This window comes from Ailuropoda melanoleuca, chromosome 5 (genome assembly GCF_002007445.2).
Source record: "Ailuropoda melanoleuca isolate Jingjing chromosome 5, ASM200744v2, whole genome shotgun sequence".
NCBI classification, from domain to species: domain Eukaryota; kingdom Metazoa; phylum Chordata; class Mammalia; order Carnivora; family Ursidae; genus Ailuropoda; species Ailuropoda melanoleuca.
The window spans coordinates 64621357-64648239 of record NC_048222.1 but is presented as its reverse complement, the minus strand read 5'-3'; the positions used below and the strand labels follow the sequence as shown (position 1 = coordinate 64648239).

General features: G+C 43.6%; 1 protein-coding gene across 4 annotated transcripts in view; it reads left to right on the top strand.

Moving 5' to 3' along the window:
* Positions 1–5974: 5974 nt before the first annotated feature.
* EIF2AK4 (eukaryotic translation initiation factor 2 alpha kinase 4) overlaps positions 5975–26883 on the top strand; it is a 104327-nt gene continuing 83418 nt past the window's right edge. For 3 of the 4 annotated variants that reach the window (XM_034661176.1, XM_034661177.1, XM_034661178.1), the window contains exons 1-3: positions 5975–6239; positions 18613–18725; positions 22444–22546. In XM_034661176.1, coding sequence (XP_034517067.1) covers positions 6096–6239; positions 18613–18725; positions 22444–22546 — 360 coding nt within the window. In that variant the 5' untranslated portion in view covers positions 5975–6095. The remainder of the gene's footprint in view (positions 6240–18612; positions 18726–22443; positions 22547–26883) is intronic. The other variant, XM_034661175.1, reaches the window with a different exon arrangement.

The window sequence follows — 26883 nt, the reverse complement described above, 5'->3', positions numbered from 1 at the left end:
GCATCTGCGATCAGCTCAGGTCATGATCCCAGGGTCCTGGAAACAAGCCCCACATCAGGCTCCCTGCTCAGGCTCCCTGCTAGGCTGGGAATCTACCTCTCCCTCTGCCACTCCCCCAGCTTGTGCTCTCTCTCTGTCAGAGAAATAAATAAAATCGTTTAAAAAAATAATAAAATAATAAAAAAATACCTATTTTGTAAGGTTATTTTGAGGACAATAACATATTGAAGTCATGAAAAGTTCTAATAGTGGGCCTCAGTTGGGTAAGCATCTGCCTTCGGCTTAGGTCATGATCCCAGGGTCCTAGAATGGAGCCCTGCGTGGGGTTCCCTGTTCAGCAGGGAATCTGCTTCTCCCTCTGCCTCTCCCCCACCTCTCAAATAAATAAATAAAATCTTTAAAAAAAAGAAAAGAAAAAAGAAAACCTCTAACAGTACCTGGCACATTGTAGGAAATCCATAAAAGGTAACTGTATACGATCCATTTCTGTTTATTTACACTTAAAGAAAACAAACATCAAAGTGGAAAAAGTTTCACCTTTCAACAAAGAATTCTCTGAGCGTCTGCCTTCGGCTCAGGGCGTGATCCCGGTGTTCTGGGATCGAGCCCCACGTCAGGCTCCTCCGCTAGGAGCCTGCTTCTTCCTCTCCCACTCCCCCTGCTTGTGTTCCCTCTTCTCGCTGACTGTCTCTATCTCTGTCAAATAAATAAAATCTAAAAAAAAAAAAAAAGAATTTTCTGTATATTTAAATAAAATACTGCCTAACAAGCCTCGTATTTCAAAAAAATGTGTAAGAACGACTTAATTTGCCATTAGCAAAGGACAACATGGTTTATGGAAAATTTTACTTGAAGATTTAGAAGTCCAGAATTTGGCTTTTACATTATTGGGCTCACTATGTTTACTTTGTGGTTCTTAGTTTTACTAAGTTTTTACTAAGAACTAAGTTACCATCAAAGCAATAATCTGTTTAAAAGATACTAACATAGTCTTCCCATGTATTCCAAATTATCTCAATATGTGGATTGGGATATAGTTTCCTTCTGATATGAATCTATGAATATATGTCCTTTTTCAGTTTTCCCATTTGTAATAGTCTTTGCACCTATGAATTGCTATTAAATTCATCAAGAATATTTAGGAGGTACAAGGTTTAATATTCCCCTCCCCCAGGGACCCTCAATAGTCTTTTTTTTTTTTAATTTTATTTATTCATTTGACAGAGACACAGCAAGAGAGGGAACACAAGCAGGGGGAGTGGGAGAGGGAGAAGCAGGCTTCCCACTGAGCAGGGAGCCTGATGTGGGGCTTAATCCCAGGACCCTGGGATCATGACCTGAACCAAGGGCAGATGCTTAACAACTGAGCCACCCAAGCACACCCTCAATAGTCTCAACATATGAGGACATAAACATAGTGGTCATAAAACAACCTGACTAATTTTTTAATAGCAAATATGCCAAAATTAAAATACCATGAGTATGATCACCTTTAAAGGAATCACTTTGGGAAGCTGTTTAGCTGTTGAACAATATCATGATTCCTCAACATCTTTTTGTGACTCCAACATTTTTTGTGACTTCAGAAGCTGGTACATTCTTTTCCATATCCCTGATCATAATAAATATGTCCTTTATGAATAAATTTGATTTTTTTTTCTGCAAAGAGTCAAAAGTTACTTAGGACCAATTCTGATGAATTAAGTGATCAAGATAGTAACATCTTCTTTGCTAAAAGATGAGATATGACTATAAGATACTATTACTCATAGTCTGACTTGGAATTAATGGCATAACTTTGGAATAAAAGTATAAACTTATTCCAGAATTTAAAGGACAAGATTCATTTGGGTATGTAAATGCACTCAGATACCCACTCTGTGCTGCAAAAGCCATTAAGTACTTTTTATTTCATACTTTCTTGAGCAGCAGGAGCTACATTACCTCTCCTGCTTCTGGCTGCCAGGTCACAAAGCAGCAAGAACACACCAGTGCCTTTATCTCCTAGATGGAAAGGAGAAAGAAGGCAGAGCAGAAAAGGTATTCAAACAAGTAATGGCTGAGAAATTCCTGTATTTAGCAAAAATCTAGAGATTCGAGAAGTTGAGTGACTTCTTCATAGTACAAATCCAACGAAATCCACACAAGACAAATCCTAGTCCTAGTCAAACTTCCAGACACACACACACACACACACACACACACACACACACACACACACAAAATCCTGAAAGCAGCCAAAGACTGCTTACATTATGGGTAGGGTAAATACTACATTATGGGTAGGGTAAAAACAATGTGAATGATAGCAAATTTCTCATTGAAACCATGTGGGCCAGAAGGAAGTGGCAAAACACTTTTCACGTGCTGAAGGAAAAAACTGTTGACCCAGAACTCTCCATCCAGGGAAAATAACCTTCAGGAATGAAGGGAAAGGGGACTGTGGTTTTTGAGATTTGGAGTACAACAGCCAATCTGGGAGTTTTTCCTTGGGAAGTTGAGAGTAAACAGTAAGATCAGGAGATATAATTTGGGGAAGCAGGGAGTACATGGGGGAGTAGAGACTCTTCCTTGGGTAATTGATCTAAGGGTTTAGAGAGGGCTTGGAGAATCAGACAATCTTCGGGTATCTTGAGAAGTTCTTTGTAAACCCCACTTACACAATGATACTCTTATCAGTCTGGATCCTCCAAGGGCTCAGAGATTATCTCCCAGGGGCCACTTAAGAGCCAGTCTTTGCAAGGTATGGAGTTTGTACATCCCAAGCCTGCTGAGCTGACCCTTTATTTGACATAGAGCAACCAAATGCAATGTCTGGACTTTGTTTGGATCTTGATTTGAAAAAAAGCCACTGTAAGACAAAGCAAAACAACAACTTTTGTCTTTCAGCAGTTTATTAAGGTATAATTGACATACAATAAATTGCATGTATTCAAATTGTACTGTTTGATAAATTTTGATATATGCTGCATACACCTGTGAAACCATCATAACAATCATTCCAATCTTAGTATATGTGCTACCAAAGAGAGCATACCATCAGCACAATCAAAATTATGATCATATTCTTCAGCGCCAAGAGTTTCTACTTGTCCCTCTGGAATCCCTCCCTCTGGCCTATCCCCATTCTCCCTATCCCAACTGATCACTTATCTTCTATTACTAAGTTTGTGTCTTTTAGAATTGTATATAAATGGAATAACATAAAAAAGTAAATGGGGGGGGTGCCTGGGTGGCTCAGTATAGTACATAATAATAATATATCTATTTTTTATAGAAAAAAATGATGTTTGAGATTCTTTGAGATTCACTCCTACAGAGGTGGGGTGGAGGGTGAGAAATGAAATAAGACTGGCAAGATATCTATAACTGCTGAAGCTGGGTAATGTGTACAGGAGGGTTTATTTTTATTTATTTATTTATTTATTGTTTTTAAGTAGGCTCCATACCCAGTGTGGGCCTTGAACACACCACCCTGAGATCCAGAGTCAGATGCTCTACTGACTGAGCCACCCAGGCACCCCAAGTACAGGAAGGTTTATTATAATATTTCTTCTACTTTGACATATGTTTCAAATTTTCTGTAATTAGAGTGTCTAAATAAAAGACCAAGGGAGAACTTGAAGGATTTTAAAGATTGGAGTGAGATCGTATTTGTGATTTAGTAACATTACTCTGGCTGCAGTATGAAAATGGCTTCAAGTGGGTCAAGAATGAAGACAGTGACTGTTTTTTGAGCTGTTAAGGTCATCCAGGGAAGAGATTGTAGCGTGAAGTAAGTTAGTGGTAATGGGATAGAGTGAAGTGGATGGATTGAAGAAATGGACTACCTGAATGTGAAAGTTGAGAGAAAGGAATCCAGAATACCACTTCATTGGCTTGGGCCAAAGTGGGCAGGGTGGCACCATTGACCTAGATAGAGATCACTGGAAATCGAACAGGTCCCAGTGGAAGAAAGAAGACGGTTTGAAGAGGCCTTGGGTCAAACTAGTGCATTTGTGTTATCATAGTACCTGGACTGGGTATCTCTGTTATTTGGGCCAGCACTGAGTGAATAGATGACAGCAAGATACTTAAATAATCATTATTTAGCAAATGGTATAGGGGTAGAAAAGGTAGATAAAGGAAATGTCACTTGAAAAATATGCTTGGAGGGAAAAAAAAAAAGGAAAAGAAAAATATGCTTGGAGGGCACCTGGGTGGCTCAGCGAGTTAACCAACTGCCTTCAGCTCAGGTCATAATCGCAGGGTCCTGGGATGGAGTCTCACATCAGGGTCTCTGCTCAGCAGGAAGCCTGCCTCTCCCTCTCCTTCTCCTCACTCCCCCCATGCTCTCTCTCTCTCTCTCAAACATCTTTATTTAAAAAAGGAAAAAAAAAAAGAAAAGAAAAATATGCTTGGAGGCAGGATTATAACAGGAAAACCTCCTAAATTCACATTAAGTAAACCCGGTACGTAACATAATTCTCTTCATCTAACCGTAGTGTTACAGGATTTCTTCTCCTTCAGTGCCTGCGGGTCTTGGTCAAAACACTTTGAAGAATGAAGAGGTAGACCAGACGAAGAGTGGTGGGCAGCCAAGCAAAGTTTACTGAAGGATAGTAAAGTTTATTGAGCGATAGTACAAAGCTCCCCAAGAGGGAGGGGACCAGAGAGGGTTGCCAATTTGGCTTTTGGATCTAGGGGTTTCTATGGGCTTGTTGGCAGGCTGTTTTAATCTGATTAACCCTCCCCGCACCTGTCACCCAATCAGGTTTTTGTCATCTACCTATCACATGGGAAAGGGTGGAGGGCTCCTTCCAGGGTGGTGTAAAATCCTTTTAAGGGTGGTTTCCTCCTAGGGCCGGGGGTTCCCTTGTCCCTGCCTGCTTTTCTTCTATGTTTCATTAGTAGCTGGTAAAGATGGGGGAAGGAAACACATTTTTCGGTTGAAATTGCAAGGTGACAATTGAGATTCTAATTTTTATTTTTATTTTTATTTTTAAGATTTTATTTATTTATTCGACAGAGACAGAGACAACCAGTGAGAGGGGGAACACAAGCAGGGGGAGTGGGAGAGGAAGAAGCAGGCTCATAGCGGAAGAGCCTGACGTGGGGCTCGATCCCACAACGCCGGGATCATGCCCTGAGCCGAAGGCAGACGCTTAACCGCTGTGCCACCCAGGCGCCCCACAGATTCTAATTTTTAAAAGAAGATTTTATTTATTAGAGAGAGAGACAGAGAGCAAGAGCTGTGCGAGGGGCAAAGGGAAAAGCCAACTCCCCGCTGAGCAGGGAGCCCAACGTGGGGCCGGATCCCCGGGCTTCCGGATCATGACCCCAACAGAAGGCAGAAGCTCAACCAACTGAGCCTCCCCTGCGCCCCAGAAAATGTAGATTCTGAGTGGGAATGTAGGGACAAAGGGCAGGGGGGGATGAATTGGGGGGCACAAAGCTGAGGGGACGCGAAGTAAAGGTCATGATCTTTACTCCTAGTAGTCTTTTTAAAGATTTTTATTTATTTGACAGAGAGAGAGACAGCCAGCGAGAGAGGGAACACAAGCAGGGGGAGTGGGAGAGGAAGAAGCAGACTCCCAGCAGAGGAGGGAGCCTACTCCTAGTAGTCTTGTGGGAATGATCAAGGTTAGACCCTAAGTGACTTGAAAACCTATCAAAGTCTGCCCTTTGAGTTTCCTCTTACTATCTGTGCTGAGGTAAAGAGGCTCCAGGCATTTCGTGAAACATCTGGCATTATCATTCCATTCTGAGTGATTTAATTTCCCACGTTCCCGCAGATTGCTCTGCTCTAGCTCTCCAGCAATTAGTAAGCAAAGCCATACCGCGGCCTTATTCCCTTGCTTCCGCGACCCAGGTCCTCCCGCCGCTGAACCCAATTCTGGACGCTCCGCTCCGCTCCGCCCCCGGGCCCGCCCCCGACGCGCAGCCCAGTCCCGGCGCGCAGCCCCCACCCACGGACCTGCCCCCGGCGCGGAGCCCCGCCCACGGGCCAGTCTGGTGAGCGGGGGCCAGTCTGGTGAGCGGAGCCCAGCCCCGGAGCCCGCCGGGTGCCCACCACCGCCACCGCAAGGCCGCCCGGCCTGGGCCACCGCGTCGCCATGGCTGGGGGCCGTGGGGCCCCCGGGCGCGGCCGGGACGAGCCGCCGGAGAGCTACCCGCAGCGGCAGGAGCATGAGCTGCAGGCTCTGGAGGCCATCTACGGCGCCGACTTCCAGGACCTGCGACCGGACGCGTGCAAATCGGTAGGAACGTGGCTGGTACGGGCGGTGCTGGGGTGTTGCGGCCCAGTCTTTTCTAGGCGCGACTTCCCCTGGCCCGACCGGCCTTGCAGACGCAGAGCGCCCGGCCCTTTTTACGATCCTTAAGTCCTTTAGTCCCTCCCGATTCCACCCACGCTTACGTTTTGTCCTTGCACCCGCTCGGCGGGGTCTCCAGAACCCCCACCTGGGCCGAATTCTCTCCACAGCCTTTTCTCCAGGTCGGCTCCTCTGCCTTCCCTAACAGTTCTCATTTCCACTGGCACCGGTAACCTCCCTGCCTCCTTCCAGCCTTGCCTTTAGTCCCCGCCGGCTGAAAGCCCTTGAATTTGATGCCACAGTGCATCACAGAGAGCCATTCCAACTTTGTTCCGGCAACGTTTCGGGGGTGCTTGCACACACCTTACTGATCCCCCGCCTTCCCCCGCATCACTGTTTCCTGCAAGTCTCACCCTCCGTGGTGTTCAAAACTATAAACCGTGTAAACCCCGCTGTACTCCCCAGGCATCCTGTTTTCCGGCTTGGAGGAACTTCCTTGAAGGCACTTACAGAGTATAGAACACATTCATGTTAGCCCTAATGGAGGAGTGCGCTGAGTTTAGACCTTTTAAATGACATTTGGTTTAAAATACTATTTTCCCTATTGTCTGGGAGTAAAGGCTCATTCTAAGCAGCTGACGCTGCTCCCCCATCTTTGAAAAATTATCTCTGAATAGTATCGTTTAAAAGGTAGTCTCTTCCTTCACCTGTCTGTCATTCCTGCATTTCACATCTGCCTGTGTCTAGGATTTCCTCAACAGATAGGATTTTCTGCAGCTGTCGGAGCAGAACATTCTCCCTCTCACTCAAAGTGCTTCTTCCTTCATTAAATATTTATTGTACTGGGCGTCAGGAACACAGTCCAGGGCAAAACACATCAAAGCTCTTGCCCTCAGGGAGCTTACTTCTCTAGTGCTTAATTTCAAGGTTGTTTTTTTTTTAACCTTATTAATAAAATTGTAAATATCCCCCTTTTACATCCTTACACTAAAATAATGTAACATTCTGGTGATCTGGTAACTTCTGTCTTTCCAAACATTGAGAACCAGGAAGTAGGCCCATTAAGCAGCCAAAATGGGAGTCACAAAGTGTACCCATGGACTCAAGGCAAAGTCTGTAAGACCCCCTTCGGAGCCACTTTAAAAAATATATATTTTTTTTATTTTATTTATTCGAGAGAGAGAGTACAAGCAGGGGGATCCCAGGAGAAGTAGTCTCCCAGGTGAGCAGAAGGCCAACTCGAGGCTGGATCCCAGAACCCCATCATGACCTGAGTGGAAGACAGATGTTTAACCGGCTGAGCCCCCAGGCGCCCAGAGCCACTTTTATTTACTTTATACATGCTTAGTTATCTTGTTCTAAGGTTACAGAAAGAAAGGAGAAAGGAGCTGCTGTAGGTAGGGGTATCAATAATCTCAGAATTTGCAGTTGGTGACCTTTCTAACACAGATAGAAGATTGACAAAAGCAAACAGAAACTAACAAGCAGGCAGAAGAATTCAAATAGCTGTCTGTGGTTCCCGGCACAGGGTGAATAGCCTACACACTTTCATAGGCCTCACAGGCAAATAACTGCTGGCCATTAACAATGAAATCAGAGTGCGTCATTCAGCAAGTACTTATTATCACCTGTGTGCCCGTCTTAAGGGAAAGAGTAGGCAGGCCCACAATCCTTTATCCAAAACCCTAGAGAACTCTCGGGTTTCAAAATTCAGAAGTGTTTGTGTTCACGTTCATGTGTACACATTCCATATCTTACCTAACACCCCGCTTGGTATGGGGGTAGTGGGGGCAGCATCCAAAATTAAACACAATGAAACACAAATATTCACATGACTGGGGTAAATAAAGGCTATTAATAGCCTCTTGTCAGGTCAGGCCAAATTTGCTGCTAATAAATTCAAGTTAGAATTTGTTGACCTGAATAAACTTCAGGTTTCTTTGACTTCTTTTGGGGTATGTGTTAGAATGTAGGTTTCAGAGGTGTCAGTTTACTAGCATATGTAAAATCATTTATAAATAAGCGTTTTGGGAATGAATGCTAATAATTATTTTACATAGTAAAAAAGTTTGGACACCACTAGGTTAAAATACAATTTACTCTTGAGTTATATATATATATTATTATTATCTTGGCTTATTTTCCATGTTGGCAAAGGGGCTGTTAATTTATAATTTGGTATCTATTGCAAAGTTCCCTCCCAAAAGCTTGCTGCTTCTATCTCTGGGCCCGCCAGTAGTGTATGAGAGCCCTTGTTTTCCTACATCTTCACCAACATTGTAAACAGCAGGCTCTTTCATCTTTGCCACACATGAATGAAACACCTTTCCCCACTATATTGTCTATTTTCTTTCTCCCCCTCCCTCCCCTCTTTACGCCATTATTAATCTGTTTAAGCGCTACCACCACATTGCTTTAATTATAATAGATTTATAACAAGCCTTATTTGGTATTCAGTGTGGTTATCATTTATTTACTTTATAGAGTTTTCCTGACTAGTTTCACTGTAGTTTTTCCTTATGAACTTTAGAATCAGCTTGCCTGATTCAAAAACTTACGGTGGTATTCTTAGTGGAATAACATTGTATATATTTAATTTGGGGAAAATTCAGATTCTGAATATTTTCGTGTTCATTTATTTTTTTATTGAAGTATAATTGACGCACAATGTTACATTAGCTTCAAGTCTACAACAGTGTTTCTATACTTCTGTGCATTATGCCGTGCTCACTACAAGTGTAGCTACTGTTACCATGTAACCTACTAGAATACCATTGACTATATTCCCTATGCTACTTTTTTTTTTTTTAAAGATTTTATTTATTTATTTGACAGAGATAGAGACAGCCAGCGAGAGAGGGAACACAAGCAGGGGGAGTGGGAGAGGAAGAAGCAGGCTCATAGCAGAGGAGCCTGACGTGGGGCTCGATCCCACAACGCCGGGATCATGCCCTGAGCCGAAGGCAGACGCTTAACCGCTGTGCCACCCAGGCGCCCCTGTACTTTTGTTTTTTAAGTAGGCGCCACACCCAGCATGGAGCCCAAACTGGGGCTTGAACTCATAGCCCTGAGATCAAGACCTGAGCTGAGATCAAGAGTTGTATATTTAACAGACTAACCCAGCCCCGCCCCCNCATGGAGCCCAAACTGGGGCTTGAACTCATAGCCCTGAGATCAAGACCTGAGCTGAGATCAAGAGTTGTATACTTAACAGACTAACCCAGCCCCGCCCCCGTACTTTTTTAAAAAAAAGATTTTATTTATTTATTTGACAGAGATAGAGACAGCCAGCGAGAGAGGGAACACAAGCAGGGGGAGTGGGAGAGGAAGAGGCAGGCTCATAGCGGAAGAGCCTGATATGGGGCTGATCCCATAACGCCGGGATCACGCCCGGAGCCGAAGGCAGCCGCTTAACCGCTGTGCCACCCAGGCGCCCCCCGCCCCCGTACTTTTGAAACTCTTTTATTCCTTTATTCCTTCCATACCTGGAAGCCTCTATCTCCTACTTCCTTTCTCTGGGTCTGTTCATCTCCCCACTTCCCTTCACTCAGTTTGTTCTCTGTCTTTAGGAGTCTGTTTCCGCTTTTTGTTTGCTTATTTTGTTCTTTGTTTTTTAGATTCCACGTACAAGTCATATGGTTTTTGTCTTTCTCTGTCAGACTTATTTCACTGAGCGTAATACCCTCTAGGTCAACCATGTTGTCACAAATAGATAAAATCTTTCTTTTTTAAAACTTTATTTATTTATTTGACACACAGAGAGAGCGAGCGAGCGTGAGCCCAAGCAGGGGGAGCGGCAGGCAGAGGGAGAAGGAGGCTCCCTGCTGAGCAGGGAGCCTGATGTGAGGCTGGATCCCAGGCATCATGATCTGAGCCAAAGGCGGACGCTTAACTGATTGAGCCACCCAGGCGCCCTTAAGACTTTATTTTTTTAAGTGATCTCTATACCCAACGTGGGGCTTGAACTCACAACCCCAAGGTCAAGAGCTCCATGCTCTACTGACTGAGCCAGCCAGGTGCCCCTGTGCAAAAGCTTTTTATTTTGATATCCCAGTAGTTTATTTTTGCTTTTGTTTCCCTTGCCTGAGGAGACACAGCTAGAAAAATGTTGCTAAGGCCTATGTCAAAGCAATTACTGTGCACGTTTTCTTCTAAGAGGTTGATGGTTTCACATCTCACATATAAGTCTTTAATCTGTTTTCACATATGTTTAAAATGGAGCTGTAGTCTATTAAATTCTAACATTGTTCAAGAATTCTCTCTAACCAGACAGATAGGCAAATACTTAAGTGAGAAGGTGAATGAACTTGGTGATTTTTACAGTCAGTTATAGAAAATACTCATTTTTAGGGGCACCTTGGTGGCTCAGTCGTTAAATGTCTGCCTTTGGCCCAGGGTGTGATCCCAGAGTCCTGANTTTTACAGTCAGTTATAGAAAATACTCATTTTTAGGGGCACCTTGGTGGCTCAGTCGTTAAATGTCTGCCTTCGGCCCAGGGTGTGATCCCAGAGTCCTGAGATCGAGTCGCACATCAGGCTCCTCCTCTGGGAGCCTGCTTCTTCCTCTCCCACTCCCCCTGCTTGTGTTCCTTCTCTCGCTGGCTGCCTCTCTGTCAAATAAATAAATAAAATCTTAAAAAAAAAAAAAAAAAGATTCTCTCCCTCCCTCCTTGTCCCTTTGCCCTTCCCCCTGCTCATGCTCTTTCTCTCTCTCAAATGAATAAATAAATAAAATCTTTAAAAAAAATACTCATTTTTAGAAAAGGAGATATGGGGGGAAATCAGCGATTAAGGCATTTAACATAAAATCAGAGAAAGACAAATACAGCATAATCTCTCTTACATGTAGAATCTAAAAATATTTAAAAATTTTAAAATAAGCCAAGCTCATAGATGCAGAGAACAGATTGGTGTTTGCTTGGAGGGCAGAGGGGAGAATGGGTGAACTGTTTTTTGGTTTTTGTTTTTGTTTTTTTTTTTTAGGTTTAAACATTCATTACCTAATTTCCTTTTTCTGTGCTTTTACTGTCATTTTTATTTTTTACTTCTTTGCAGACTTAAAATCAGAAACTTGCTCAGATTATCTTGCACATGTTACTTTATTTCTAGATTTGTTCTAGAATAGTTTCTCTCCACTTTACAGAATATGAGATCTAAAGTGTGTGAGAAAGAGGCCACATTGAGCCAAGTCTGGCCATCAAAATTTAAGGAGGATGTGATTAGTAGAATCCTAGGTAACAGTTCTAGGCCAACCACCTGAAAGTGATTTGAATCATGTAACTTTTTATATACGTAAAAAACACATACCACAGAATTTACCATCTTAACCATTTCTCAGAGTACAGTTCAGTAGTGTTAAGCATATTTATGTTGTTGTGCAGAAAATTGTGTTAGTAGTTTTAATTTCCCAGATGTCATCCTTATCTGCTGCTTATCTTGTAATCCAGTGATTTTTTTTAAAGATCTTATTTATTTATTTATTTGACAGAGAGAGAGTCAGAGAGAGGGGGAACATAAGCAGGGCAAGTGGGAGAGGAAGAAGCAGGCTCCCAGCAGAGAGCCTGATGTGGGGTTCGATCCCAGAATGCCGGGATCATGCCCTGAGCCGAAGGCAGACACTTAACGACTGAGCCACCCAGGTGCCTCTCCAGTGAATTTTTTAAAAAGATTTATTTATTTGAGAGAGAGAACAAGCACGCAGAGGGAGAGGGAGAAGCAGACTCCCCACTGAACAGGGAGCCTGACTCAGTCCCAGAATCCCAGAATCATGACCTGAGCTGAAGGCAGACGCTTAACCCACTGAGCCACCCAGGCACCCCCAATCCATGAAATTTAATCATGGGCTGCCATTAACCCTCATGCTTCAGCCTTGGAACCAAAAGGTTTGCTGCTATGTGGCATCATTAACAAAATTCTCAATTTTTAGTAGTTCTGTTTTTTACTCCAGTTCTCTTAACAGAAACAGACACATTCTTAATCCGGTTTATTTTGTTGGGCCTGGTTAGGAAGTGTCCAGAGAAAAGCAGGTTCAGGCTGAACAGCAGGCTTGTCTGACATCCCTGGCCTAGGTCTCCTCTGGGAGGCATGCACTTTGCTGGGAAGGCATCCTCGAGATCAGTGTTCTAATCCTTTGGGGTATTTTAAGATCCTTGGGTTTTGTTTCTTAAAGATTCAGCTAATGTTTGTTTCAGTGAGTCCAAATGAGCATTAGCTCTCTTTTTATTTTTTTATTTTAATTTTTTAAAATTTTATTTATTTATTTGAGATGGAGTGAGTGAGAGAGCAGGCACAGGGGAGCAAAGGCAGAGGGAGAAGCAGGCTCCTGCTGAGCAGGGAGCCTGATGCGGGGCTTGATCCCAGGACCCCGGGATTATGACATGAGCCGAAGGCAGACTCAACCATCAGAGCCACCCAGGTGCCCCTCTCTTACTTTTTAGAATTGAGTTTACATCACTTTTTCCCCTTTTTATGTCTGAGGAGTGGTTTGGCTATTTTATTACAGTCCAGGGGAGTATCCAGCTTCCTGTTCCCAAGATGGAACACATACAAGGCACGTCTTACTGTCATCGTCTGTGACCTTCTCACCATTACTCCTCCTTATGCTGCTTTCAGGTCACTTGCATTTCAGTCTTCAACACAAATTGGTTTTTTAATGTATATTTTGTAGTTTCTATATTTTATGTCTGATACATTCTGCATTGTGTTTTCCTCTCCTTTAGTGCTCTCAAAATTTTTTTAGTTATCCCTTACTCTGTAAATACTTGAATTCCAGGAATTCATTATTTCCTTATACAGATTAAGTCAAAGAATTTTATCAGCACCATTCTAAAACGCATGAAGGAGGCCCTACCCACCCCAGTCCCCAGCACATCCTACTTGTTATCATTTTTTAATCAAGTCCTGTTCAGCTCCAGGACCCCTTGAATTCCCTAATGTGAGCTCATGTGTGGAATCCTGCATAAAAGCCTCTTTTTATGTTGAAACATCCCTCAGTTTGCTCAAGGAAAGCCTGGCAAATATTCTGCTCTTACCTCTAAAGTCATTGTTTCCTGACCTTTTTGGTTTTTTTCCCCTTTTTTCCCCCTCAATATGCCTGTATTGGTTAGTATTATGTTTGGCTACATATTATAGAAAACTTAACAACAAAGTTCGTTTTTCTGCATGCACAAGTCAGGGGTCTTGGGCTTTTTCTAAATTGTTTCACCGTCCTTAATGTGCCCCTCGTGGTCCAGAATGGCTGTCTGAACTCCAGCCATCATATCTGGGTTCCAGTCAGCAGGAAGGAGAAATGGATGAAGTTGCATGTGTTGGTTCTTTCATCCTTTTTTAAAAGATTTTATTTATTTATTTGAGAGCGAGCATATGAGCGAGCAGGGGTTCGGAGAGGGACAAGCAGACTCTGTGCTGAACGCAGAGCCTGATGTGGGGATTGATCCCACAACCCCAAGATTGTGACCTGAGCCGAAATCAAGAGTCAGATGCTCAGCCGACTGAGCCACCCAGGCGCCCATATCCTTTGGTTTATATTTGTAGTTTCTACTTTACGGCTTGTTGATAATTTTATTTATTTATTTATTGTTTTTATTTTCTTTATTTTTTATTTTTTTAAAAGATTTTCAGAGAGAGAGTGTGCAAGCACAAGCAGGGGGTGGGGCAGGCAGAAGGAGAAGCAGACTCGCCTCTGAGCAGGGAGCCCAAGGCGGGGCTCCATCGCAGGACCCCGAGATCATGACCTGAGCTGAAGGCAGACACTTAACTGACTGAGCCACCCAGGCATCCCTGGCTTGTTGACAATTTTAGTTCTTATATTTACATAATTCTTGCTCCTTGCAGCTATAGAGGGCTACCCTAATTTTGTTGCTTCAAAAACAAAAGGTCTGCTGTTACTCCTGGGTGATGTGCTTGCATTGTAACATCTTGACTTAATCTCTTTCACATTGTGCTTTAAGTCTTTAGTATTTTACTTGAAGCAAACCATTGGTATGGAGTTTACCCTTATTTTCTTCTTATTTCTTTTGCCTCTTTTAAGCTCTCAGTCATTATGGATTTAGAGCAGTATTCTCATTGGTTTTTCTTCTTTTAAGATTGATTTATTTGAGGGTGGGGGAATGGGATAGGCTGGTGATGGGTAGTAAGGAGGGCACGTATTGCATGGTGCACTGGGTGTTATACGCAACTAATGAATCATTGAACTTTACATCGGAAACCGGGGATGTACTGTATGGTGACTAACAGAATATAATAAAAAAAAATTAAAAAAATAAAGTACTGTTTTCCAAAGTGTTATAATATATACAATAAAGAGGGAGCAAAAATGGATTTTCCTTTTCTTTCTTTCTTTAAAAAAGATTTTATATATTTTAGAGAGAGAGGGCATAAGCAGGCGGAGGGGGAGAGGGAGAAACAGACTCCGTGCTGACATGGGGCTGGAACCTGGGGTCATGACCTGAGCGCAAGGCAGATACTTAACTGTCTGAGCCACGCAGGTGTCCTTTTTTTTGTTTCTTTTAAGTATGTTCCACACCCAGTGTGGGGCTTGAACTCACGACCCTGAGATCAAGAATCACATGCTTTACTTACTGAGACAGCCAGGCACCCCCCAAAAAGTATTTTCGTGATAAAATTTTAAGTTGGTGATCATATCTCTCCAAAATTTGTGGGCTGTGAGATGAAAAAGCTGTAAAGCTTTGAGCTGGTAGAGAAAGCACTGGTAAAATTTTGAGTCTAGCTAGCCTTTCTCTCAGTGTTTACATCTGTAAAATGGACATATATAACCTCCCTACAGAGCTGGATTCTTGTTAGAAAATGAGTAACAGGGATGCCTGGGTGGCTCTCAGTTAAGTGGCTGCCCTTGGCTCGGGTCATGATCCCAGGGTCCTGGGATCGAGTCCTGCATTGGGCTCCTTGCTCAGCGGGGAGCCTGCTTCTCCCCCTGCCTGCTCTGCCTGCTGCTCCCCCTGCTTGTGCTCGCTCTCTCTGACAAGTAATAAATAACATCTTTAAAAAAAAAGAAAATGAGTAACAGTAACATGGCAAAGATGGGTCGGTAGGATTTACTTCAAAATCATCTCAGGTGGTATTTGGGAGTAGAGGTAACATATAGATACTCAGTGTTGGCCATAAGTGGGTAATTGTTGGATCTGTATCTATATCATTATCAGCTTTTGTTTGAAAATTTCTATAATAAAAAATTCTTCCACAAGAGAGGTTGTTTGAGGAGACTGGTCAAGGCAATAGTCTTTGCTTTTCTTCCTAGCAGCTGCCGGTTTCAAATGCTCTTAGCTAAATGCTTCCTGTGCAGAATTCTGTCTCAGAGCTAAAGCAGAGAGCAGCTGGCCTGCCCTGGTAGGAGGGGAACAGGAGGCCTGGAGCCCCGTTAGTTCATTCTCATGCTCAAATCTTTGAGGTTCCTTGGAGGACACCTACCAGCCTCTACCTGCTGCTACTTCTCATGTCCTCTGTCCTTCTAGGGAAGGGCCCCTCCTCCTGTCTGTCCTGTGCCCATCACCATCTGCTCTCTGACAGATCCTAATTTTGTTTCTTTCCTACTCTTCCATAAAATTCTCATCCACATCCTCACATGCTCTACTATCTTTAAGACAGAACAAGAGGTTTCTCCCTCGATTTCACATCCTCCTCCATCTGTGGCCCCATTCTCTGTCCCCTTAACGCCTAAACCTCCTTTTTTTTTTTTTAAGATTTTATTTATTTATTCGACAGAGATAGAGACAGCCAGCGAGAGAGGGAACACAAGCAGGGGGAGTGGGAGAGGAAGAAGCAGGCTCATAGCGGAGGAGCCTGATGTGGGGCTCGATCCCAGAACGCCGGGATCACGCCCTGAGCTGAAGGCAGACGCTCAACCGCTGTGCCACCCAGGTGCCCCGTAAACCTCCTTGAAGGACTCATCCAGACGTGGCCAGTCCTCCTCCTTACGCAGCATTCACTCCTTATCACACTAGGGCTTGCATTCAGTGCCCATGGAGTCCGCTCTTGGCATGGTCACCTATATGGTCCCATGTTACCCCAGCAGTGGATGCTCCCTGTCCTCATCCTACTCAGCCTGGGAGCATCTGTGACAAGACACTTTCCTTCTGTTTCCCTCCCTCGAGGCCCAGTCTCTCTGTCTGCTTTATCTCAAGTACACCTTTCCTTTTCTTCACTTGGTGTCCCCCCTTCCTCCTGTGTTCCAGACGCACTGGCCTGCCTTGGGCTTTTTGGAATACATCAACCTCTTGTTCACTTTGAACCTCTTTACGTGCTCTTCCCTGCTCCGGAATGCTGGGTCTCTGGCTTGTCTCACCTTCAGTGCCATGTACTCAGGTCTTCCTGATGACCACGTCCGAGTATTTTCCCTCACACCCACTGTGGGCCATTCTCTAATAAGTAGAGTGGAGGGAGACAAGATGCCACTTTTGTCCTTTGAGGGTCTCTGGCTAGGTCTGAGAATTAAATCGACATGAGGCAGACAGGAGAATAGCACGCAGATTTTTACGTACACATTGGAAACCCCATAGGGTAATGAAGACCCGAAGGAGTGGCCAGACTTAAATGTTTTTACAGGGTACGTTGAACAAAGAGAGGCAATTGTGGAAAAGTAACAAATATACAGGGAGACTGAAGAAAGGTCAGTTATTTTGCCAAGTCTGTTTGTACAGAATTCTCTAGGCCTCGGTGTTCTGTCTCTGATAATAAGAATCTTTCTTTCTTTCCAGTGTAGGAGGGCATCTTTCACATGGGTGTTTTATCTCCTGTTTTCTGGAAGGACAGAGGAGGTCAGAGGGCCCTTCTTGCACCTTCTATTTTCAAGTACCCTTTGCTCAAAATAATCCTTATACCAAAGTGGCCTATCCTGGGGCGGCTGATTCCATCACGTCACGTCTTCTCTTCGGTAGCACTTTCTGAACTTGAACTTGCATGTGTATTGTTTGTTTTCCCCCCACCGAACTGGAAGTTCCACGACAGCCGGAACCATGTCTGTTTACTCCCTTCTGTGTGCTCACAGTGCCTGACAGAGCCCAGGCCCGTCCCTGTGGGTGAGGAGGTGAGATGGCTGAATGAGCACATAGAAGACTTCATGGGTCACGGGATATTTAACCACATTCACAGACCTGTGCTTTCCTGGTGCCTGACCTGCAGCTTTGACCGAGCATGAGGATAAGGCCATATGAAAACCAAGCTTTCATATATTATACACATCACTGATGATATTTTTGTTTATCATATAATTCAGGGTACTGTATGTTGTAAATACCTGATAGAATTTAGTGTCGCTACGTACTTTGTTGCCTTCCCCCTCCCCCCGATTTTTTGTGCTTTTCCTTTTCTGGGAAATGTGAAATAATGTCCCATTTCCCTTTTTATCCTGGCCACCTGAGTGTTCCAAGACAAAGCCAAGGCTCAGCCACAGCAGCTCCTCATTGGCGCTAACAAGGGAGTGGCTGGTGAAAAAGACACAGGCTTGGGAGCCGAAGTTGGATCTGAAATCCAGCCTTGTCGCCATGTGTCTGTGGGCAAGAGACTGAAATTCTGAGCTCGAGCTGCTTTACCTGTAAAACGCGCCGGTACTCACCTGCAGAGTTGGTGAAGTGCCTGGACCATGAGAGTAAATATTTCTTCCCTCAGCCTCTCTTCTCTCATGATGTACAGATGATATTAATTGCCTCAAACAGTTTTTGGAAAAAGCATATTTAATAAAGAATAAATGGGGTATTTAGTTTTTTTGGCGAAAAGCAGTTGGGTGAGAGCATATCCACGTTTAGACGAGCCATCAGATTTCCATGTTAAGGCTTTCACTTGTCATTATCTCAGTATTCATATTTCAACTGAAGTTTCCCCTGCTCGAAAGGCCCCTGACCCACCTGTCTGAAAATCTCCCTCACTGCTGCATTCCATTACTCTGCCTGATTTTCTTTATGGCACGCTCATCACTATGGAGAATACGCACTTGTCTTCTCAGTTGGCTGGTTGGACCCATGTCTGTCCAAATTGACCCCTGTGCTCCGAGCCTCTAGAACGGTACCCATGCATAATCACGTGACTGGTACTCCGTAGGATGTGAATGAATAGAAGCTCCATGGAACATTTTGCTTCACCTCTTAGATAACTTTGAAAAGGAAGATACAGTCTCTGTGTCATAGGTTTTGTTTTTAAACCACGCTTTAGGAAAAGGTGACCGAATACCCACATGAAAGTACAGTTGCACGTACTATTTAGAAAGTAGGATGTTCAAGCTAAGATGCTCATTGTCTTAATTGCTAATAACTGGCTCTGCAGTCAAAAAAAAAAAAAAATTTTTTTTTTTTTGCTTTTTCTCTTTTAGGTCAACGAGCCCCCTGAAATCAATTTAGTTTTGTACCCTCAGGGCCTGACTGGTGAAGAAGTATACGTGCAGGTGGATTTGAGGGTTAGATGCCCACCAACGTACCCAGACGTGTGAGTACATTTATGAGGACCGTCCCTGTGATACCACTTCTGTGTTTTCACAACATAGAAACAGACACGTTATTGATATTTTCTCCTTCCTGCCTGTATTCCCCTTAAAATTTCATGTCCTGTCACATATATCTCATCGAAACTACATCAGCAGTAGACATTTTTGTGAAACCTGTCTCATGTTAAGTCTGCTTATAGTTGTAGAGTACTCACTCCAGATATGAACATTTGCTCTGTGAGTAATTGTTTGTTTTCTCTAATGTGTTCACTTAAAAAAAATTTTTTTTTAAGATTTTATTTATTTGAGGGGCGCCTGGGTAGCACAGTCGTTAAGCGTCTGCCTTCGGCTCAGGGCGCGATCCCAGCGTTCCGGGATTGAGTCCCACATCAGGCTCCTCCGCTGGGAGCCTGCTTCTTCCTCTCCCACTCCCCTGCTGTGTTCCCTCTCTCGCTGGCTGTCTCTCTGTCACATAAATAAACAACAAAAAAAATCTTTAAATTTTTTTATTTATTTGAGAGAGCATGAACGGGGTGAGGGGTGTTGATTTTTGTTTAATTCTTCATAAATTGGGAAGAGGAACAGTCTTAGAAGAAAAGGATAAGGTCATGAGGACTAGTAGAGCCCTTGTATACTTAGTTTTGTTTTGTTTTTAGAGGGTGGGGGGGGGCAGAGGGAGAATGCAAGAGAATCCTCAAGCAGACTCCCCACCCAGCACAGAGACTGTTGTGGGGTCAGTCCCACGACTCTGAGATCATGACCTGAGCCGAAATCAAGAGTTGGACACATAACCAGCTGAGCCACCCAGGCGCCCTTGTATACTTAGGTTTAAAGTATGGTTGGCATTAGGACTTAGAATAGCTTTTTGGGAGTTTTACTTCCTAGAGGAAGAAGGAGATTAGAGTCACACTGTTGTTTCTAGAGGTCCTGCTGATGGGTCTCCACCGTGCAGGGCTGGCCCGTGATGCAGGGTGTGTAGGATCCCTGGCTGTACAAGTGCTCTGCAATGTGTGAGACAACCACAAAACCCCGCACACATTCTTTTTTAAAAAGATTTTTTTTATTTGAGAGAGAGCGCGAGGAGGAGCACAAGTGGGGGGAGGGGTAGGAGGAGAGAGAGAAGCAGGCTCCCCACTGAGCAGGGAGCCCGATGCGGGGCTTGATCCCTGGACCCTGGGATCATGACCTGAGCCGAAGGCAGACCCTTAACTGAGCCACCCAGGCGCCCCACCCCACATATTTTCAAACTCCCCCTGCACGTGTACTGCCTCTGGATGAGAATCACTGACAGAGCAAAAGCTTTGGCCATCAGTAGTCAAGTATTGGCTTTTTGAAGTACGTGTGTATTCCGTGTAATCTTTCCTCAGACATTCCATGTGGAAAAGCAGATGGGCGAGGATGACGTTTTGTGGTTTGAGCTTACTGTGCAGGGAACCCGTGAGGGAAGGTGACAAATAAAAGGAAGCCGTGCCTTACACCCTGGGTGGGAAACTTGTGGAATTTGTTACCCTAACAGCTGACGGAGAAGAGGAAAGTACAGAAAGGTCAAGATGAGTTTCTTGAATGTAGTAACCCTCTTCTACCTCTAACACTGTGCCTAGAATAGATGCAGTAGGTGTTTAGTATCTAATTAATGAATTGGTTCAAGGGTAATCAAATGTATGAAAGAAATATAAGACTGCGCCTCTCTGGGTTTTATTTTTCCTGACACCAAATAGCTGGGTGTCCAGCAGTCCAGTTGAGTTTTGTCACGAACTAGCATAGTTCCTGCAGACTTCACGGATTAAGGGCTCAGTTCCACAAAATTTCAAACACCATTTGCATGTATTTCTGATTAGCTGGCCAAGAATTTTCGGACTCCTTAAACTCCCTTGTCAGGTTTGATGCTGTGTTAGAACAGCTTGTAGAACTCAGGAAGACGCTTGACTTACAATTACAAGCTTACTATAAAGGATGCAGTGCAGGACCAGTCCAGTGAAAGAGGGGCGTAGGGAAGGAATGTGGTGACAGGCGTGGGGTTTCTCTCCCCTCTTGCCATTGACAGGTATCTCCTGGGGGCACAGCCACCCCTGGTTGGGAACCACTGTGCTGGAGGACCATTCTGGTAAATCTTTTTTATTTTTATTTTTTTTAATGATTTTTTATTATATTATGTTAGTCACCATACAGTACATCCCCGGTTTCTGATGTAAAGCTCAGTGATTCATTAGTTGCGTATAACACCCAGTGCACCATGCAATACGTGCCCTCCTTACTACCCATCACCAGTCTATCCCATTCCCCCACCCCCTCCCCTCCAAGGCCCCCAGTTTGTTTCTCATAGTCATTCTGGTAAATCTTGATGTGTCCAATTGGTAAAAATAATATGGGATGATTTAAAAAAAAAAAAAAACCAAAACATGGAAATGATTATAAAAATCTTATGAAGTAGACATTATACTATCAGCTATATAAAATTATAAATTTTGTGCCAAGGGCATAAAGGGAAAGCTGGAAAAAAATTTTTGTAATTTTAATAGTATTGTAGATAGATATTTTGTCATTCTGTTAATATTGCTACATAATGACTGCTGAATTAAGAAGAAATTATGTAAGGCTGGGTTAATTGGGGGAACATTCTTATCCTTTGAGATGACATGGTACAGGAAAACTTTCTTTTTCTGCAAATTGTCCTTAATGCCAGCGTGGGAGAGTCCTGGGTTAGATAGATCGTACATAGACTCAGGACTGTTTGGCATTTCTGTTCTTTTTCTCATATATATAAGCTCTTTTCTCTCAGATTTCCATCTGTCCGAGTAGATCAGGATTGTGGCAATCTGTCACACTGAAACATGGAGAGAATACAGAGACAGTGAATGATAAGGGCTTTGCTAAGATAAAAATACCATCGTTTACTCGGAAATGCTTGGTAGGAAGTAGAGTCAAGTTCTCTTTGGTAAAATTAAATAAAGTGTGTTTGATCTCCGTGAATTGTTCCTGGGTATCTATTGATTGGGAACCAAGGGGAACCTGAGGAGCGGCTGTGTAAACTTTGAATAGAGAGTGTTGAGCTGGGCGGGGAGAAGAGGGGCGTGCTCGGCATCCGTGTAATAGCAACACGCCCACGTAGAGTNGAGTGTGCGGAACACGCCCACGTAGAGTCAGCTGTGAGTGGGGGAGCGAGTGTTTCCACTGCATTGACAATCAGGAGTGACGTGACAGGGCAGGTGGTGGGAATGCTGGGTGGATCACCGAGGCTTCATTCTTTTTTTTTCCTGTAAGATTTTAAGTAGTCTCTACACCCAGTGTGGGGCTCGAACCCACAACCCCGATGTCAAGAGTCACATGCTCTACTGACCGAGCCAGCCAGGCGCCCCATCCGAGGCTTCCTCTTGCCTGGTTGTGCTTGTCTTGCTTCATGCTGGAGCCCGCGAGTGAGCCCAGAGCACTTGGACTCTTGTGGGTGAACTGTGAGAGCTGGGTTAATTGATATTGGGGGGCAAGCCAGGATCAGGCCCATTCAGTCTGGTCACCTCAAGGACCAGCAGGTGACCCCATGTCAAGCATTGTGTCGACAGAATTGTTGCGGTACAGTTGAAATCCTTGGAAATGGAGGAAGATGGCGCTAGAGGTATAGAGGCCTGTGTGAAATCCCTGTGCTCCGTGCTTGGACCTAGCAAATATTAATGCAAAGAGGCCATACTTTTTGGAGTAACTCCTTTTTGTCTCTTTCTTTTCCAGAGTCCCTGAAATAGAGTTAAAGAATGCCAAAGGTCTGTCAAATGAAAGTGTTAATTTGTTAAAATCCCACCTGGAGAAAGTGGCCAAAAAACATTGCGGAGAGGTAAGATACGTTCAACTGGAATTGTAAGAGGACAGTAGAAATCTCATCCCACTCACCAGTGTTCGCCTTCCTGCCTTCTCTTGGGCTTAGAGGCTTTTCCGTTTCACCTCAAACCCAATGTTGGCAAGAATGTTTTGTTTCTTATTGTTATATACAAAGGGGAACATTGTTATTTGTATTTCTTTAATGTACAGTTTTTGTGAATGACAAATTATAGAGTATACTTGGAGGGTAGGTACATTGATGATCCAGAATTTTTCTGAAGAGAGTCCATGTGAACCTGGCCATACTGTTGGCACACTTTGGACTGGGCATCGTAACCTGATCTTGACTTGAACATTTACGTTGGAAAATGTTTGCAGACAAGTGATTTCGGACCGAACCTTGCCACCTTTCCCTGTTTCATATCAGAAGAACTAATTGTTTTCCTTCTCAGTGATTAGTGACATACTGTACCCCATCAACATCCCTTTTGTACTCGAGCATTTCCATTTAGTTCAGTATTCTTTTGTAATGCTCTGCACATCAGGGTGGACCTGAGTTCCCCCTTGGGTGGTGGAACTCTCTGGAAGGCTAGAGTAGGTGACTTCTTGGGGCAGTGGGTTACTGTGGGTTTCTTAGGCCAGACCAATTCTTTTCAAGTAAGAACCATCTTTTCCTCACTTAGCTCATGCTTAAGGATCCCATCCTGTAAAAACTGATAAGAGTTAAGTAAGGACTTACCCCAGGTCTCTGTGTCCCTTTTGGGCCTCTGTTAAAGTGACTGGACAATTTTTTCAGTCGCATTCTGTAACACAGGAGTCAAAATCTATTCCCAGGATTTTCAGTGATTGCTGAGCTGCAGAGCGATTGTAGGAGAGCCTGAGCAAAAACCTAGGCCCTAGGGGTTATTGCAGAATTCTTTCTAATGTAGTCTAACGTCTCACTGAAAAATAATATGGAGTTATACTGAAAATTCCACTAGAGAATCCTCTGGTTTCCTGGATTCATGATGTGTGATTTTTTTTTTTTTTGAAAATACTTCTGCTCTATTTATTTTTCACAATACAGTATTAACTGTAATCACTGAGCTCTACATTAGATCCCCAGAACTTACTCTTATAACCAGAAGTTAATACTCTTTGACCAATGTCCCCTGTTTTCTCCAACCCCCCAGCTCCTGGTAACCACCACTCCAGTCTCTGTTTTTATGAGTTTGGCTCTTTTAGATTCCACATACAAGTGAGATCATGCAGTGTTTGTCTTTCTCAGTCTGACTTACTCCATGTAGCATAATGCCCTCAGGTCCATCCATGTTGCTGGAAACAGCAGGATATCCGTTCTCATGGCCAAGTAATGTTCCAGTGCATTCATCTACCACATTTATTCATTTATCCATTGATAGACACTGAGGTTGTTTTCATAACTTGGCTATTGTGAGTAATGCTGTAATAACATGGGAGTGTAGGTATCCCTTCAAAATCCTGCTTTTACTACCTTTGCGTATGTACCCAGAAGTGGCGTTGCTAGATCATAGCTTAGTTCCATTTTTATTTTTTTGAGGATCCTCCGTATTGGTTTCCATAGTGGTTGAACCAGTTTCATTCCCACCAGCAGTGCACAAGGAGTCTCTTTTCGCCACACCCTTGCCAGCATCTGCTGTTCCTTATCTTTTTGATAATGGCGGTTATGAAAGGTGTGAGGTGGTAGCTCGTTGTGGTTTCGATTTCCATGTCCCTGATGGTGAGTGATGTTGAGCATCTTTTCATGTGTCTGTTGGCCATCTTGATGTCTTCGTTGGAAAAATGTCTATTCAGATCCTCTGCCCATTTTCTAATTGGATCATTTGGGGACTTTTGCTGTTCAAGTTCTATGCGCTCCTTATATATTTTGGATGTTAGCTCTTTATCAGAAACATGTTTTGCAGGTATTTTCTCCCATTCCATAGGTTGCCTTTTCATTTTGTGGATGGTTTCCTTTGCTGTGCAGAAGTTCTAAAATTTGGTGTAGTCCCAATTGTTTATTTTTGCTTTTGATGCCCTTTCTTTATTTTAAATTACACTTTTTATTTTGAGATAATTACAGATTCTCATGAGTTTTAAGAACTAATACTAAGAGATCCCATGTACCCTTTACTCAGCTTCAGGAGTGTTATGTAAGTGGAATCATACTGTATGTAATCTTTGGGATTGGCTTTCTTTTCACCCAGCATAATTCTCTACAGACTCATCCAGATTGCTGGATTATCAGTAGTTGTTATTTATTACTAAGTAGTATTCCATGGTATAGTTCTACCACTGTTGATTTAGCCATCCACCAGGGGAAAGACATCTGAGTTGTTCTAGTTTTTGACTATTAAAAATAAAGCTGTGGGGGCACCTGGGTGGCTCAGTGAGTTAAGCGTCCGACTCCTGATTTCGGCTCAGGTTATCATCTCAGGGTTGTGAGATCAAGCCCCATGCTGAGCATGGATCCTGCTTAAGATTCTCTCTCCCTCTGCTCCCTCCCTCGTGTTCTCTCTTTAAAAAAAAACAAAAACAAAAACAAAAAAAAACTGTTGTAAACATTTATATATAGGTTTTTATGTGAACATAAGTTTTCGTTTCTCTGGAGTAAATTCCTGGGAGTGCACTTGTTGGTATATGGAAGCTGCATGTTCAATTTTTTTTTAAAAAGATTTTATTTATTTATTTGACAGACAGCCAGCGAGAGAGGTAACACAAGCAGGGGAAGTGGGAGAAGAAGAAGCAGGCTCATAGCGGAGCAGGGACCCTGATGCGGGGCTCGATCCTAGGACCGTGGGATCATGCCCTGAGCTGAAGGTAGACGCTTAATGACTGAGCCACCCAGGCGCCCCTGTAGAAGTTTCCCTGTAGGTATTTTTTAGATGAGGTTAACATTTACATCAGTAGACTTTGGGATAAGCAGATTATCCTCCATAATGTGGGTGGGCCCCATCCAATCATTTAGGGCTTTAACTGAAAAAGACTGGCTTTTCTGGAAGCAGGGGGAATTACCAGAGGACGGCTGCTAGATCAGACCTGCTGGTCTACCCCATGGATTCTGGACTCTCCAGCCTCTATAACTGCATAAGTCAATTCCTTAAAATCAGTCTCTCGCAGTATGCACGTGTGTGTGTGCGCGTACACACACACACACACACACACACACACACACACACCCTATCCTGTTGGTTTTGTTTCTCTGGAGAGCCCTGGCTCATACAGATACGTATCGTGAGGTGATGGTGGAGTGGCTGTTATAAATGAGGAAGTCAGGAGAGGCTTCTGATGAGGTCACGTTTGAACAGAGTGCTGAGAGGAGATACACAGGGAGAGAGGGACAAGAGCCAGTTTGGAAAGTACTTCTTATTTTCATCTAGTCTTATATATTATATCTGATGTGTTTGTACAGAAAATGCTAGTCTTCAAATTGATTGGCAAAAGAAAAACCCTCCACTGCTTGGCTCCCACCTCCTTTCTGGTATAGAGGTGGTTTCTCTTTGACATGATAGAAACTGCCTCCTTTCCCCAGCTTTTCTTAAAAGAGCTTCTCTTTGAAGAACTTGCCTTGTAGACTCTAGACTAGTGTTGTCACCTGTAAAGTGAAGTATATCCGGTGAATGCCACAGCTTCTGCTATAATCAAAAAATACATTAACTTCCCCCAATAATAGCTGCAGTGTCTTCGCATTTACTCCTTGAGAGAAAGGTGGAATGAACATGTGAACTAACTTTATATTCTTGTGTATAGTGACCTTTATTACTGATTATCACCCTCGTAAGTCCCTTTAGAAATAAGAATTTTTTTTAAAAGATTTTATCTATTTATTTGACAGAGAGAGACAGAGAGGGAACACAAGCAAGGGGAGTGCAAGAGGGAGAAGCAGGCTCCCTGTGGAGCAGGGAGCCCGATGCGGGGCTCAATCCCAGGACCCTGGGATCACGACCTGAGCCGAAGGCAGACACTTAACGGCTGAGCCACCCAGGCACCCCTAGAAATAAGAATTTTTAAACTGCTTTACTGTAATTGAGGGAAAAAACTTCAGAATGGTGGTCATCATCTGTAGAAGGAGTTTCGCACTCTTGACCTCTCTGGGGTTGGGGTAGTCAGTGTAGGGCCCCAGAAACCCTTGTTGTTGTTTTTTTTTATATGATTTTTTATTATATTATGTTAGTCACCATACAGTACATCCCCGGTTTCCGATGTAAAGTTCGATGCTTCATTAGTTGCGTATAACACCCAGTGCACCATGCAATACGTGCCCTCCTTACTACCCATCACGAGTCTGTCCCATTCCCCCACCTCCCTCCCCTCTGAAGTCTTCAGTTTGTTTCTCATAGTCCATAGTCTGTCATG